The 14,970-nt window shown below is 44.2% G+C and overlaps 1 protein-coding gene across 3 annotated transcripts in view; it reads right to left on the bottom strand.

Moving 5' to 3' along the window:
• DPP8 (dipeptidyl peptidase 8) overlaps positions 1-14,970 on the bottom strand; it is a 30,815-nt gene that overhangs the window by 13,510 nt on the left and 2,335 nt on the right. For all 3 annotated transcript variants that reach the window (XR_010885675.1, XR_010885676.1, XM_067305227.1), the window contains exons 2-13: positions 14,544-14,813; positions 12,835-12,947; positions 11,707-11,880; positions 10,595-10,763; positions 9,265-9,375; positions 8,754-8,882; positions 6,794-6,855; positions 5,653-5,753; positions 4,343-4,520; positions 2,888-3,047; positions 1,337-1,416; positions 14-166 (exon numbers count right to left, since the gene is read on the bottom strand). Coding sequence is in view for 1 of the 3 variants with exons in the window: in XM_067305227.1 (XP_067161328.1) it covers positions 14-166; positions 1,337-1,416; positions 2,888-3,047; positions 4,343-4,520; positions 5,653-5,753; positions 6,794-6,855; positions 8,754-8,882; positions 9,265-9,375; positions 10,595-10,763; positions 11,707-11,880; positions 12,835-12,947; positions 14,544-14,802 (1,689 nt within the window). In the remaining 2 variants the exon portion in view is untranslated. The remainder of the gene's footprint in view (positions 1-13; positions 167-1,336; positions 1,417-2,887; positions 3,048-4,342; positions 4,521-5,652; positions 5,754-6,793; positions 6,856-8,753; positions 8,883-9,264; positions 9,376-10,594; positions 10,764-11,706; positions 11,881-12,834; positions 12,948-14,543; positions 14,814-14,970) is intronic.

Genomic DNA, 14,970 nt, shown 5'->3' with positions numbered 1-14,970 from the left:
GCAGACTGGGTACCTGGCTGACGCAGCAGGCATGAGAGTAACCGCGTTCTGTCAGCCGCTTTACTTCTCCGGGATTCTCGTAGTTCACAACGTACAAGTGATGCTCTAAAGGCGAGTCTTTTGTGCCTTGAAAATATACCAGTTTTTTGGCTTCGTCTACATAGATCTGCCAAAACAAAACAAACACATACCGCAACATTGAGTTAATGCCAAAATAATACCCAAGTCTTCCCCCTGCCTCCGATTCCATAAAGCTGATTTATAGACTAGCAATCTGCAAGGGATAAGTCAAATGACCCTTCTGGCTGGCCAGAACTCCACCAGTTATGGACTGCACTTGACACTTTCTTGCCCAGCTCTTTCACTCAGGTCCTTGACTTTTCCCAGACTTTATTGTTTGCTACGCTAAATAATTCTTTGTCGCTTCCTCACGCTTCAGACCCTTTCCCAAATCACTGAGACACATATGACATAAACCAATCCAGGAAGAAATCATGGCAGCAGCTGACTGGTAACTGCTGCTGTGTTAAATATCCCTTCTTTTTGAACAGACAGCAGAACAGTTTCAAATGCAGGGCAACTTGCACACCTCACCCCCTAACCCCTGTTCCAATATCTACTCAGGAAGGACTTTATCAAAGACATTTATGAAATCTAAACAGCAGTCAAAAAGTTCTCCTTGAATTGCTGTCTCATTCACGCGATCAAAGAATTCATCTAGCTTAGCACTGGAACAGCAGCAGTTTGGGGAATGTTCCTTCTCTCCCAGGACAAACACCTTGTACAAGCTCACAAGCTATGTGGAATACAAACATTGGGTATTGTGGCTAAAAAGAGGCAGGGCTAATAGATTTATGCTGATCACTTCAATTTAATATCACTTGATTCAGGATAGCAGCTGGATACTATCACAACCTCTTGCTGCTCAAGGAACATGTGGAATTTCCTCACTGCTGCCTCACAAAAACATTTGCTTCCTTCTCTTTAAGCCTTAAATTTAGTGGGGAAAACTCCTTGCTGATAAGGAGGAAAAGAAAACCAACTAATGTTGCCTGAGTTGCTTTCCTGCACTGCTAAAACCAGAGTCTCCAGTCCAGAGTGGTAAATCAGAGTCAGAGAAGGATAAAAGCAAATTGCAGACCAAAAAAACCACGTGATTCATGTGCTCAAAGTCAACATAACGGAGTGGTAGGGCCCAGTCTTCTCAGGGAGCAGTGCCTTGCTAATACAACACGTACTGATTTGTGGGGCCCTAGAGACCATCTCCCTGCAGTGCTGTCCTCCAGCATGAGCGGGTTGCTTTGAGGATGTCCACGCAGCAAGAGCAGAGACTTACGTTGGACCCATGTCTGCCAAGCACTTCCCATTCCCCACTGGTAATCGCTGTCTCCTCTTTGATGGGGCATTTGAAGTCACCTGTAAATAACCCACATGCAAGCAGAGATTTTACACTTTACCCACAACAAATGGTCACAGTCATACTTCTTCCTTCCAAGCTTTTTTGCCCGACTTGACCAAAGAGCAGCCTGGTTTTGCAAAAGACCCACATGTCTGCCAGCTTGCCAGACAAATGCTGTTACACAGCTGCAAAGAGCATTTTAGAGTTGGTAACATTCTGTGAAACACACATCAAAGGATTCAGAGATGCTCTCAACCCGAGACCTGGGCAGTGTTTTGGGTTTTTCTGGGGTTTGTTTTTTCTGGTTTTCTTTTTTTAAAGCATTTTGTCACATGCACAGAAATAGAAGTTTTATACTGAAAAATGTGAAAAGGGAATCTCAGGTGTCAAAATTGGAGAATTTTGATATGGAGGTGGAGAACAGCTCTCTTTTAGAAGATGGATTCATTTCCCTCAGAATGTTCTCTGTGAGATAAAGAAGTTGGATGCATTCAAAGAAACCCTATTACCCAGGATAAAATGTTTTCTGGGAAAAAAAACAGTTGCATGAAACTAGGACCTCTAGTAAAATTACATATATTTTTTTGTGCATGCACAGCTCAGCAAATGCCTTCTACACACAGCAAGTAAATTGAGGATCACAGCATGAAACTGTAAATGAAAGAATACATGGCTGTGTAGAACCCACTCCAGGGGCTTTGCACACAGCTATATTGCATATCTGACTGAGGCCAAACTTCGACCGCAGCTTGGAAGCAGGCAGTCTTGAATTTTTTGCTAGAATCAACTCTTCCTGCATTTCCACTTGCAAGACCTGCCAGTAATTTTCTCCTACTAACATCTCTGTCTATACAGCAACACCATGATTGTTTTTAAGAGCAGACAGGAATTCTCCAAATAGTTGTCATATCATAGTTTTTTCTGGCAAGCACACATGTTCATTTTAAAGGGGCTAACACTGAGGCGAAGGCCCTCTATACATCTTTTTACAACGTGGTCAGAGTATGCTGTTAGTCTCTCTGCTACAATCTGCTTGTAAAAGTTGACAGAGACTCTGTTGGCTTTGCTTGCAAAGTCCAGTCTTGAACCAATGTATGTCTATTAGATATATTTGACCCAGCACATCAGATAGTCACGTTATTACTATAATGATTAACCTCCAGGAAAGTCAACACAAACAATCCCATCATCAACAAGGAAAAAGTCATCTAAGTGTATTTCACAATTTCACAGGGAGCTCATTTCTCTTTTGATCCTCTGAAACTTCTCTCTCGAGTCAATAAGGAAGAACCTGGGTTAAAACTGAAGCATGCTGAATACAAAATAAGCCCTGTGCATTTTCAAGGGGAATGACTTTACAATGAAATGCTTTCCTGGACAACAGTAGGAGTTTCCAATGAGACTGATTCCTGCCACCTGGAAAGACACTTATTTCCTCTCTAGTCAGCAACAAATGCCCAATTAAAGCAAGAGAATAATTTCAGTTACTTGGAGCAGGGAGGCCTCCACACGACCGTTTATACTTGCTCTCCTTCAAAACTGAGGTGACTTTGTAGAGGTGCCGGAAACCCGTTTTACACTCAGAGGCAAAAATGAACTCTATTTCATCTTCATGGGCTTGAGGGAAAACATGGAAGATATCATGGATCTGTGGAGACAGAGCAATGGACTATTATTATCAGCAGGACTTTGGCACTGAAGTCACGCATGGCAAGTTCCTCTCCCTGCTCAATACAGACAACACGTAGTTCACGCTAGCAGGGTGCAGGGCACTGTACCTTACTGGGAGAATCAACTACCCTCGTGATCTGGGAGGTGCCTGCAGGCAGCAGCCTCACATGCTGCACAACTCCAGATTCTTTACTAGTGTAACTCTAAAGCCTGGCTACAGAAACAATTAAGTACGTTTTTCTGCTCCTGCCTCTCCTGTTTAGATGCAGAGGTGGATCCAGCTCTACAGACACTATATGGCAGCCACCCAGAGAAGCCAGGATTCAGTGCCTTCCTCTGCCCAGCGCCGCGTGGAAGCCCAGAAGCAAAGGGTTATTTAAAGAAAGGTAAGCTGACATCATCTCCCCACTCATGAAGATGCCAACTCTTGCTTCAAGGGACAATCTTTTGGGGTACTCAGAAACATTCATCTGCACAGTATGAACTGCCAGGAAAAACAGCTTCAGTTAGTAAAGATAATGGAGAAAGGACATCCATAGGCACATCTCACTGCACCATCCTGAAAGAGAAAACACCGTGCTGTAGAGAGCACTCACTGAATAGAAAGCATTGACTGGAAGGCTTTGGGCAAATGCTCCCTGCCGAAAGATCTACCTCCCAGCGGTTGGTGTTGTCAGGCCCTCCTGCACCCTGGCACACCTCCAACGGGATGCTGTTTCAGAGACATCAATCTTAACCTGCAGCAGTGAACAGCGCTCCTTTTTGTGGTGTTAGCCTAGCATACCGACATCCGCTCTCACATGGCACAGGCCCAGACTGTACATGGTCACGGAGGGTTTTCAGTGACTGTTAACAGACTTTCAGGACTTGCTCACCCAATCCCATCTAGATACCTCTTAATCAGCTGAAGATACTTCATCTGCTGGAACAGCTGTTTGTGAACAATCGCACCAAGAAGGTGGATGGTGTTAGCAGGTAACACCAGGGGCAAGGGGCTGTCCTGAATGCCAGAGCCCTGGCTTCCGTTCCTAACTCTGGCTGACCACTGCAGCCTCAAGCAAGTTGCTCTGCTTCCACTTCCCAAATCTGTTTGATCTATACATACTGTGAGCTCTTTACAGTAGGGAGCATTTTTTTACTGGAAATACACACAGAACCTTGCACAACAGGATCGTTATCCTAGGCAGCACAGTAATCCTAATGTCACTCAAGTGCTACAAATAGGGTCTTGAAGAACAAACTGTTAGAGGAGGTTGAAATTCAAATTCTTACATTTATCCAGATGTCTGTTGTTTCTTCATAAATAATGAAAGGTGTAACAGAGTCTGGTACAGCATCGATAAGTTTCTGTCTTTCCATTGCATCATCTTCTATAGGGATGAATAATGCAGGCGGGATCAAGACTATCTGAAGTCGTGTTTGGGAGCGATCCAGTAAGATGGACCAGATGCTGTTGAGGGAGACAGATATTAGAGAAAACAACACGCAACCACGAGTATTAGATGCATGAGAAAATATTAAAAGATGCCCATTAGCATTAGGAATTTTGAGGGAGTCAAGAATGTTCCATTTCAGATTAAGCACAAGGCCACATGTGAAATCTCACCCACGAAAACAAGTTTGTTCCATAGTATAAGAGCCTATTTCACTTAATTTCAATATTGTGTAACCAATGATGATTCAAAAGTTTAATTAATTCTATTTCCCCAGATTTGTATTGTGCTTTAGGGGAGAAAGAGAAGAGAAAAAAAAAATCAGAGGCAATAATGAAGTAGAAAAATTTCAATTTAAATTTCTGGATACTTGTGAAATACTAATGTTTTAAATCTATACCTGGCAGAGAATAATACTGGCACCTAAATGACCTGGCAGCAGACCCTGCCAGACTTCTGATGACTTTACAAATAGCTCTAATAATTATCCTGCAAAAAGCAAGACAATGGAACAAATGTGTCCCTTCATTTCTTCCACATTTGGGGGGGGGGAAAAAAAAATTAAAAGGTGAAAGTCAGCTTTAGATTCAAGAACTGGAGAAGCGCAATTCTGGAACAGCTTCTGATGAGTTAGAAACACTGTACTACATCATCTACAGGGTTAAAAATGACATGCAAATGTAAGTAGCACTTACAGCAGGTTTTCTGATCAGTAAGCCTGGTCAGCAAGGATGGTCCAGTGGTTAGGGCGCTAGCCTAGGGCCTGGGGGACCTGGGCTCATTTCTCTCCTCAGTCACAGACTTCCTGTGTGACCGTGGCAAGTCACTTAGCCTCTCTGGGCTTCAGTTCCCCATCTGTAAAATGGGGATAATAGCACTGCACTCTCTCTCACAGGGATGTTGAGAGGACACATACATCAAAGGCTGTGAGTGCCCAATACCAAAGCAGTAGGGCCAGGTACCAGAGAAAGAGACAAGGAGGACTCTGTTTTGGTTTTGGAAAAATTGTCCCCTTTGCACAAACAAGTTGGTAGCAATGAAAAAAATGAAAGCAGGCTTAAGCTAGAAGAAAAGACAGAGCCATTACAATCTGGCTTCTAACTATTTTGCCCCAAACCCTCTAAGCAGAGACAGGATTAACATACGCACTATTTTCCTTCTGGCGTCCACCCAGCTCTAGCAATGTACTCTACTCCTTCAAAGAGGATCTCGAACGGCTGAACTAGCTCTTTGTCCACAACATCTGCAATCTGTTGACAAAGCAGCAATTCAGTGACACTGAGATGAACCCCCACAATCAGTTTTCATGCAAGATGAGAATCCAGACACAGAAGACTTCTTCTGTACAGCTCAATCAATTTAGATTGTTCAGCCTTTTCAGCACAGGGGATTCAATCCCATCTGTAGCCAGACATTAGAATAGCAGCAGACTGCACGTTACCAGCACAGGTAAGGCAGGGACTTGAGAAATCTGGAGTCTGTCCACAGATCCATCACTGGTCTTGGACAAGTCACTTGAACACTCAGTTTCCCCATGTAAAGATAGAAAGGGGAGGTGATTTGTACCCAACTATTTTGTAAGGAGTACAACTGCTGCAGATAAAAACATCCTGTATGACAGCCAGTTATCAACACGGTTCCAACTCACAATAAGCAGTTTTGGGACAAGCCACGGCAGTACCCCATGGGTCCTGACAGTTTGCCTGCCTTTGCTGGCTGATGTCAGTGCAGCTACCTCAGCAGGTGAATGTAGATGGCTGAAGTACCTCAAGAGTAGAGAGGATCCTATTAATCTATAGCTGGTATTGTATCTGTTTGGTAAGATTAATTTCCCAACTGTCCAAAGATCTTGGACTGGGCTATTGCAAATTTTTGCATCTGTTAAAAGATCCTTGGGGTGAAAATAAAGTTCATCTTTCTATGTATGCTCATGCCTTTGTAAGATGATACATTCTCTTTGCAACCAACTTCTCCAAGTATCTGCAGCCAACCAAGAGGTCTGCCACAGAAAAATGTCTAACCACCCACACCTAAAATACTGTGCTCTGCAGCTGAGTTCATAAACCAGTTTTGGGGAAGGAAAGGACAGCCTTAAGAAGTATTGCTATATACACAGACATGAACTATCTGCATGGGAATGAGCCAAGTGTTCACAGCACTACCTCCAGAAAAGCCATTCAGCTAACCCACCCAAGAAAGTTGGTTTGTACTGAAATGGGAGAAAAAATTAACAAAAAAAGAGTGACAGGTGTTAAATTTATGTAGGAAACAAACATAACACAGAACTTACTCTTCCCTCTGCGTTGATTGTCACTTCAGATATCTTGAAAGTGACCTTTGGATTTGCTGTACCTATAAAACAGATGTTAACAGTCAGGAACCAATTGTTTGCTTCCAAGAGGGCAAACCTGAACAGCGGATCATTGCGGTGTTATTCATACAGAACTGGAAAAAGCAAATAGCAGAATGCTCTTTGATCAAATAGCCCACTTGCATGGGTGAGAGAGAACAGAACCAGGCAGGAAAAAACACCCCTGCAAACACAAAGCAGTCTCAGTGGATGTAATCCTGCAAACAGATCTGACCCAGAGTCACTACAGTCACAAGCAGTCTTCTCTCCCACAGTCAGAGGATGCAATGCACTAGCTGGAAGTAAATACTCAAGGGCGACCAGGATAGCAAAGCAAGCTTTGGTTTATTGTCTGGGTGTTATTCTTTGAAGAGGAGCATAAAAAGTGATCCAGTGCTCACAAGCAACTTCGAAAATTAGAGCAAGTCATTCTGCAACCAAAGATCATTTCTTTCTGCATTCTTAAAAGCCTATTACCATGACTAGTGAGGTTAAGATAAAAAGGTACCTATGTGTTTGTGCTAAACACTGAAAACCCAAAATTAATCCTTTACACAAAACCTGCACAAAGCAGCAATTCATCCTCCCGCACACCACAGCAAAGGTGGAGAATAAAGCCACTGCCTGTCGGTCCACAAGAAGCTACGTGTGGCACCTTCAGTGCACTCGGAATATTCACAGTGCCGCTGTGAGGTGCTCCCACGTCATCAACCCCTTTTACACATGCAAACTGATGCACTGAGATGAAATGACTTGCCTCGGGCCACAGTGCTGGTCTATTTAAGTACTTATCTTTCTCCTGGTAACACAGTACCTCAAAATTCAGCCCTCATAACAACCTGCAGAAAAGGGCTATTGTTCCTGCAGCACAGACTGGAAACCGATGCCCAGAGACTAAAACCTTGATCTTTTTGAAAGCATTTATTAGATTTCAGTTGAAGCTTTTTCCTAAATTGCTGAGACCTGAGAACTGAGCAGAGCTATAGCAAAAATACCCTCAAAAATCTGGGTGTATACAACTAAAAAACTCCCCAAAAAATGAGGGGCCATCTCTCAGTTCCCAGGCTAACATTAAGCCTTTCTTGCTCCTTGAAACAAGTAGTAAATCAGGGTCATGAGCAGAACTCTCTTTTGCCAGTGGATCAGGGAATCCGCAAGATCTGAAATGAATTCTGCAATGGGGGAAGGACAGCCCTGCTGAAGCAGCAGTGAAATCTCACAAGAACAAGGGTCAGCCTGTCCAAACTTGCCCCATAAATGTGATTCAGGTGACAGTGAACCAGCCCTCAGCAGGTTCACCTCGGCCCTGCATCCCTGCTCCCAGGGGGATTCCACTTGATTTGCTTCAAGTCTGCCCTCGCCCCTTGGCTGCTGAAGCCTCCCCATCTTTTACTGTTTGAAAACACGGCAACAGGGGGGTTTCCTGGTAGGCTGCAAGCATGCAGTATTTGTAGTTCAACGTCCCTTTAGCAAACGTGGGGACCAAGAGAATCCTTCAGAACCCAAACTACCAGAGCATTGCCAGCAGCCAAACAGAAAGCCTCCAAGAAAGAAGGGCATCATTCTGCACCTATTTCCTCAAAGACACAAGGCTGTAACAAGAATCAACTTCTCTGTGCCAGGATCTGAGGCAGCAGTTGGCCAGCTCCTGAGAGACCCAGGCTAAGAGCTCTCACCAACCACATGCCTGGAAACTCAGCACAGCCACCAGTGACTAAATCTAACCTCCACAGCAGCAGTTTTCCCAAACACATTTGCTCCACCTGGACACCAATTCAAGGACTACACAACATCCCTCCAACATCCCTCAGCTGTCAGCTAAGAGAGATACTGCCATAAGGCACATGCAATAAAATACGGGTTTCCCAGAAACAGATATGCAAGGTCATCAGGGTCTCACCAGTTTTGGGGTACCGAAAGGAATCTGTTCTTCTCGTCTCCAACATAGGCGACGTGACGTGAATAATTTCTACCTCTGACTCATCATTTTCTTCATAAAGAATTCGAAGAACTTTACCCCCATTCAGTGCTGTAAATGAATTAACATTTCCTGGTCAGAACAGCTCTAATGATTGGTTATTGCAGGCACCAAAACTCTCCCAGGAGCACAAGCAGATAGAGGATGAAAACTAAACAAAGTGCGTGACTCATGCTTCATTAAGCAAAATACCCTGAGACTCCTACAACTCCTATTATCATCGTGAGAAGAAAAGTCTCTTCCCCCAGTAACATGCACTCAGAAGGCCACTCTAACACATCCACCACTGCAGACAGTTCAAACGGAGCCACAAGTATACTGTTCCTATCTTGCATACAGACAAGTAACAGAGAAAATTTAACTCTGCACTGGACAGCACAGCATAGGGGCCCCTGCTCGCGCCTGTCAGACCCACTGGATCCAGCACACTTACTTGGCTGTGCCTTCGGGCTCCACCAGTAGCCCGTGTATCTGTCAAACTCCTCCTGCAGCACAAAAGTAGCCACACCAGCAGATTTTGGATCCTCCTCAACATTGGCCAGTTCTAAAAAAGACACAAAAGAACCAGTTAGCTGTGCACTGCAGAACCAAACCCCCAGGGAACAACTGCATGCAGATGAATCTGACTTCTCAGGAAGTTTGCTTTCTGCTTCCACCCTGCTCTGTTGACTTATTTGGGGAGGATCTAATCCTCTCTGACATGGCTTCTTCTTTCAGGAAAGGAAAGCCATCCTCCCTTTTTACTCCTGCCCAGTTAGTCTCTCTATTTTCCATGCACTCATCCAAGGAAGAAAATATTCTCTCTACCTGAGCTCAGTGAATTGGAACTGCAACTTTCAAAAATAGAAAAAAAAACCAAACTTTCTGAATAACTAAAAATGAAAACACCAATATTCAGAAAAATGAAAATATCAACATTTTATCAACTGTACAAACTGAAAGTAGCAGACTTACATAACATCTCAACATGATGACATATCCATAGGGCTTCAATATTTTTCCTGTTACCCTGGAGGTAACTTAGCAGCGCTCCATAAATAATTATCATCTGAGAAGGAGTCATTGCTACAGTTTATTTTTAATGTACTTACATAATATTTTAATATCTAACATTTAAATAAGCTTAAGCATTATTAGAAAGTGTCAAAAATTTTAATCTAATTAAAAATTAAATTACATAGTTTAAATAGAAGAAGTATGATTTAAATATAAAATGTGATGGATTATTAAGAAGTGTTTTAAACACAATCTCCCGTTTTCCTTCCTCCAGGATACATGCCTTAAATACAATTGGAGAGGGATAAGAAGGGAAGATCTAAGTTACTGAGTGAGAGGGACCAGCAGAAGCCACAGTGCTATTCAGCAATTATCTGTATCATTTCTTAAAGGCCATGCAGCCTGACTTAACTGACAGCAACTCTCCTCCAGCTCTATTCCACCCACAGCTCTTCCACACAAAAGATGCCGTTCCAGAGAAAAGGAACATGCTGTGTTTCAGAAAAGCCTTCTATACGTATTCAACAAGTAATTCATTTTGCCAGATTCCATAACACAGGAAAAAGAATCATCCCACAATATTTGCAGTAGAAAAAAACAGAGAACACAACAATCTTGGTCAAATCCAAGATGCAATAAACATCGGATGTTCCCCCAGATTTCAGAAGAACCCCTGAAGCCATTGCGGAATTCAGTCTAGCAACAGCAAGTGCAGAGGAGGTGCAGAGGAGATTAAAAAACACAGATTTTAATTCAGGATGCATTACCATTGTGCACAAACGTTAGCCTCCTTTCTTCTCTGGTTTCTATATTAGATATCCAGATGTCATTACTATGGATAAATGCAATCCAATTTGGATCAGCTGGACAAAGCTTGGGATCCATCCGGATGTTTGGACAACTGGTCTCCACCAGAATGGGTCTTAAGGGCTGTTGCTGTTTGAAAGAAGACAAAAAAAAAAAAGAACAATTAAGCAACTGATAAAACATAGACGCTTACAGAGGCTGAACTGGATTCTCCGAAGGTCTCTAAGACCACTGTGGTGTGCATACCGACTTAAAAGTGCACAGGTTTACAAGAGCGGAATCTCAAATAAACAGGTTTACAAGGGAGGAACCTACCCAATTTTAAACACAGAAAAATACTATGCAGATATTTTGTAGGTTGTTATGCTTCTACTATAATTGCATAGACCCCACCAGGACCTCTTCTACCAGTGCTAAGGACTAGCCACAAATTAGAAGGTAGCTTGCCTAGAGAAGCTTGGCACACTCTTAAAAAACGCACCCTAAAAATGGACTGGCGGAACACGCAATAATTGTCCTCCGAAAGCAACCTGGGATACAGCCAATTCCACCTGACAACAGGGTTAGACAGGCATCGGGCACTTGGTACAACAAAGAGAAATGATTTCAGCTTTGAAGTCTAGCTCCAGCACCTGCAAAGAGTAAAGGCTGCTCTTTCCGAAAGTTACACAGCTGAAATACCCACATCCAGCACTGACTGCTCAACAGTGACCTCTAAACCACAGCTCGTGAACAAAAGCTGCCTCAGATGCGACTTCTGACTACAGGAAAGAGCACGGTGCATCAAAGCCCGTGTTGCTTTGTTATCGGCATTGCTGCTTATTAGTGTTCTGCCTTGCTGCCATATTTTCTGACGTCTCTTAGAATTCTTGTTCTGAGTTTCTACAACCACAGAAACGTGCCCCTTTAGGAGACTTCTCCTCCCTGTTTCAAAGGTTGTCAAGGCTTCTTGCCGTGCCAGTGCAGCAATAACTGATGCTCACTCTCTTTGCCTTCACTCCAAGCCAAAGGAGTTTCCAGCCAGAGGAAAGCAGTACTATGGTAAAAGAGGATGAGAGATGAGTAAACTCACAGTAAATCCATGAGGGCCTCCATCTTTTACGTGATAAATTCCACTCCCAGCCTGAAACAGAAAGGTCCCGCTTTCTCGGTGGTAATCGTAAGAGGCGATCCCAATGGTACCGATTCGCTTCCTCTCCCGTAGCAACTCCTCTTCACGAGAGTACATCCCATAGTCCAGGATGGCCTGAATATGGGCAGAGAAGCACAATCAACACCTCCACCCTGCACCTCCTACTCTGCTGTCAGAGCATCTCGGCACACCGAGCCTCCAGGAGCAGATGGCTGTGCAGACACCCTCCTCTTGCAGAATCCCGCTGGCAGTCAGCAGCCCCCTCCCGCTTGTGCCTCTGCTATCAGCGCTTGTAGGTGCAGGCCCAAATCAGATCCCACACAACTGCAAAGCTGTCAGTCACTTCTGCTTCAGCAAAGCCAGCATTATTTTCAATGTACGTTGGTATAAGCAAGATCAGATTTAAAGACCTGTTATTTCCAGAACGAGCAGGAGTGTCTTTGCTAACTTTTGCAAGTACACACAGTGACCAGTCTGGTGGGAGGAGAGTGAATCAGGAATTTTAAGTCTGGCTGACAGCCTCAGGAAGTAACGTGGGAAACAACACACCTAATTCCACATGGGGTTTGTCCTGCCTCCTCCAACCTGCCGTCTTGCACGGGGTGGGACAGGCGCAGGCTTGCTATGTGCAGAGGTGATGAGGGGATGCACACCCCAGTGAGTGGGAAAGAGATACTCTGCTCTAGCATGAGTCACGGAGCCACAGAGAGATCCTCAGGGGGGACTCATCACTTCTCTGTGCAAGACAGTGATTATCAGAAACTACAGGCTCCTACAGCAATCCCCAGGCTCTCGCAACACAGAACTTGATGTAAATTAGCACTTGCAAGGCAGAGAGGAAATCAGACAGCACACAGGGGTTTTATGACACACGAAGGCTGCAACTCCAAACACTGATGAGAAAACTGGGCTTGTTTTGGGGATGGCTGCAGAGTCTGTTAAGTACCAGGAGAACATGAAAATGTTTAAGACCATAAACTGCAAACCTTATCGATGGCTTATAGGTGCAACCACAAAGCCTGTACACATGCTATGCTGCTATGAAGCAAGAAAGAAATCAGGACTCACCGGAAAAAGATCCAAAAGAGGCTTCCAGGAAAGCAACAGGATGGCAGCTTTGTTTATGGTTTTGGGAATTTCAGAGTAGAAGAGCGTGTTCTCCCTGTTCTCCCCAGACATTGCTATTGCAAAAGCAAGGGGAGGAAAAAAAAGGAGATTAGTCCTCTGTTAATCCAAACACTTTCAAAGGATGCCCAGGAACAGTTTAGCAGCTCCTTCCTACCAGAGGAAGTACTGTGTCTCTGCAATGCAGGCTCGCTCTGGGAATTCCCTGCTTCACAGAAATGCAAGTCAGAGAAGGCAGAGGAACTACAGCCACACACTGCCTTGAGTATATCCATGTCTTCTTGAATGTTAGTGGCCCTACTATTTTATAAGCTTTCAAAATCAAGAAGTGCCTTTCTACTAATTCCCTTGGCTGGGTTACAGCATGATGCAGTTCATGTTCCAAAGCCGATGTGTCTCTAGGGAGGATTGAATGCTCCTTTCCGCCTCCTTTCCCTCAATGTTGTTCAGATTTCTGAGAGCTCCTGCCAAGGCACAAGGGCATCAGTCTGGACAGAGCCAGATGTGCACTGGGGAAGGTCAAGCCTGACCTGTAACTCAGGAAGTGGCACCTAGCAAACCTGAGCTCATCCCAGCTGGGGTCAGCCTTGCCAGCCTTAACTGGTCACCTCAACGTGCATGAACTCAGTATTATTCAAGGACTATCACTCCCTTTCTATGAAAAGGGGAACAGAGATGGATCAACAGCTGTGTGACTATGTCACTGCCCAGCACAGCATCTGCAGAGACTCTCTGAATCATAAATCTGAGCTCAAGCAACTTGTCTGAGCAGCAAGCAATGGGGCTAGAACATGGCTCTGGCTCCTAGTCCTTTGATCCAGCCATTGCTTTTCCCCAAATCCCGTTTTCCCACAGACCTGTGTTCAGCTAAGGCAGCTTTTGACAAAAAAATGTTCATCCACCAAAATGCCTGCTTCAAAAAGCAACCCAAAAGTTTGCTCGCAGTACCATTTGCAGTGCCAAATCACCTCAAGCACAGCTGCAATTCAGAAACGTAGATTTACCAAGTGAACGCTAATTAGTGAAAATAGTGCAGAAGTGAGGAACTGAGGCCAAAAGTGATAAATTACATTAATTTCTTCATTATCAAGACCAAAAACATTGGGAAAAATATTTCCACTGTAAGCTGTCCCCACCCTGCACTGCTATTCATTACCGACAGGATCACTGGAAAACCTACTCCATCTGTAGCTGAGGCATGAAGGACTTTCAAAATTATGTTTATAATCCCCACTATGGAAGCAAATATTCAGGAAGGAAAAAAAAAAGTTCTACCCACTAATCATAATTAAGAAAAAAGGAGATCAAACTGTCACAGCTTTTGGAGAGGAGATATCATACTTGGAGCGAGAAAAGACAGCCCAAACAGACTTAAAACATCCTCACAGCTTGGGAACATGCCCCAAAGGACACTTCATAATTCTTTTTCCAGCTCTAACAAGCCTAAGGGGGGTCACTTCCAACCACACCACTTCTGTGGGAGATCACATCGCAAGTTTTAATTACATATTACAATCATGACGTTTGACCAGCCTGGCATTAATTCATGTTGAGTTAACTGCCAGATACATCCAGTGCTCAAGAACAGTCAAACCCAAACAGCCTCTGCAGCGACTGTTTAACGAAGGCACAAGCTGCCCCAGCAAGCTTACCCAGATAGTAGATCCTATCTGAATGAGGTCCTTCAGGGTCATTTTTCTTCACAAACGTGAAGTCATGAGGAGCTTTTGCCATCATATACCCATGGTACTTCCGCGTATCGGTGAGCAGTTTCCGCAGCTGGCTCCAGGAGTGTCTCTCTACATAGAAGGGTTCCAGTTTGGGCTGCTCCTCTCTCTGCACCTGCTCCTCGCGGCCGGCAGTTTCAAAGATTTCAAGGCCCAGCTGTTCAGTTTCCATGGCTGCTGCCATGTTGCATGGTTCTGGAAGAACAAAATACCAGAGGTTGAGCACTGCCTTTCAGCAGCCCAGCAAACATCCCCTTCGGACTCCCAAAACACACTGCAGCAAAAGCACGGTAAGAAAATCACTGCTTTCATGCAGGAAAATCTGGCAGCAGGAAAAAGGCTGGGAAAGAGT

Source organism: Apteryx mantelli, chromosome 15 (assembly GCF_036417845.1).
Source record: "Apteryx mantelli isolate bAptMan1 chromosome 15, bAptMan1.hap1, whole genome shotgun sequence".
Taxonomy (NCBI): Eukaryota; Metazoa; Chordata; class Aves; order Apterygiformes; family Apterygidae; genus Apteryx; species Apteryx mantelli.
Note: the sequence above shows the minus strand (reverse complement) of the source record. Positions and strands in the feature narration are given on the sequence as shown.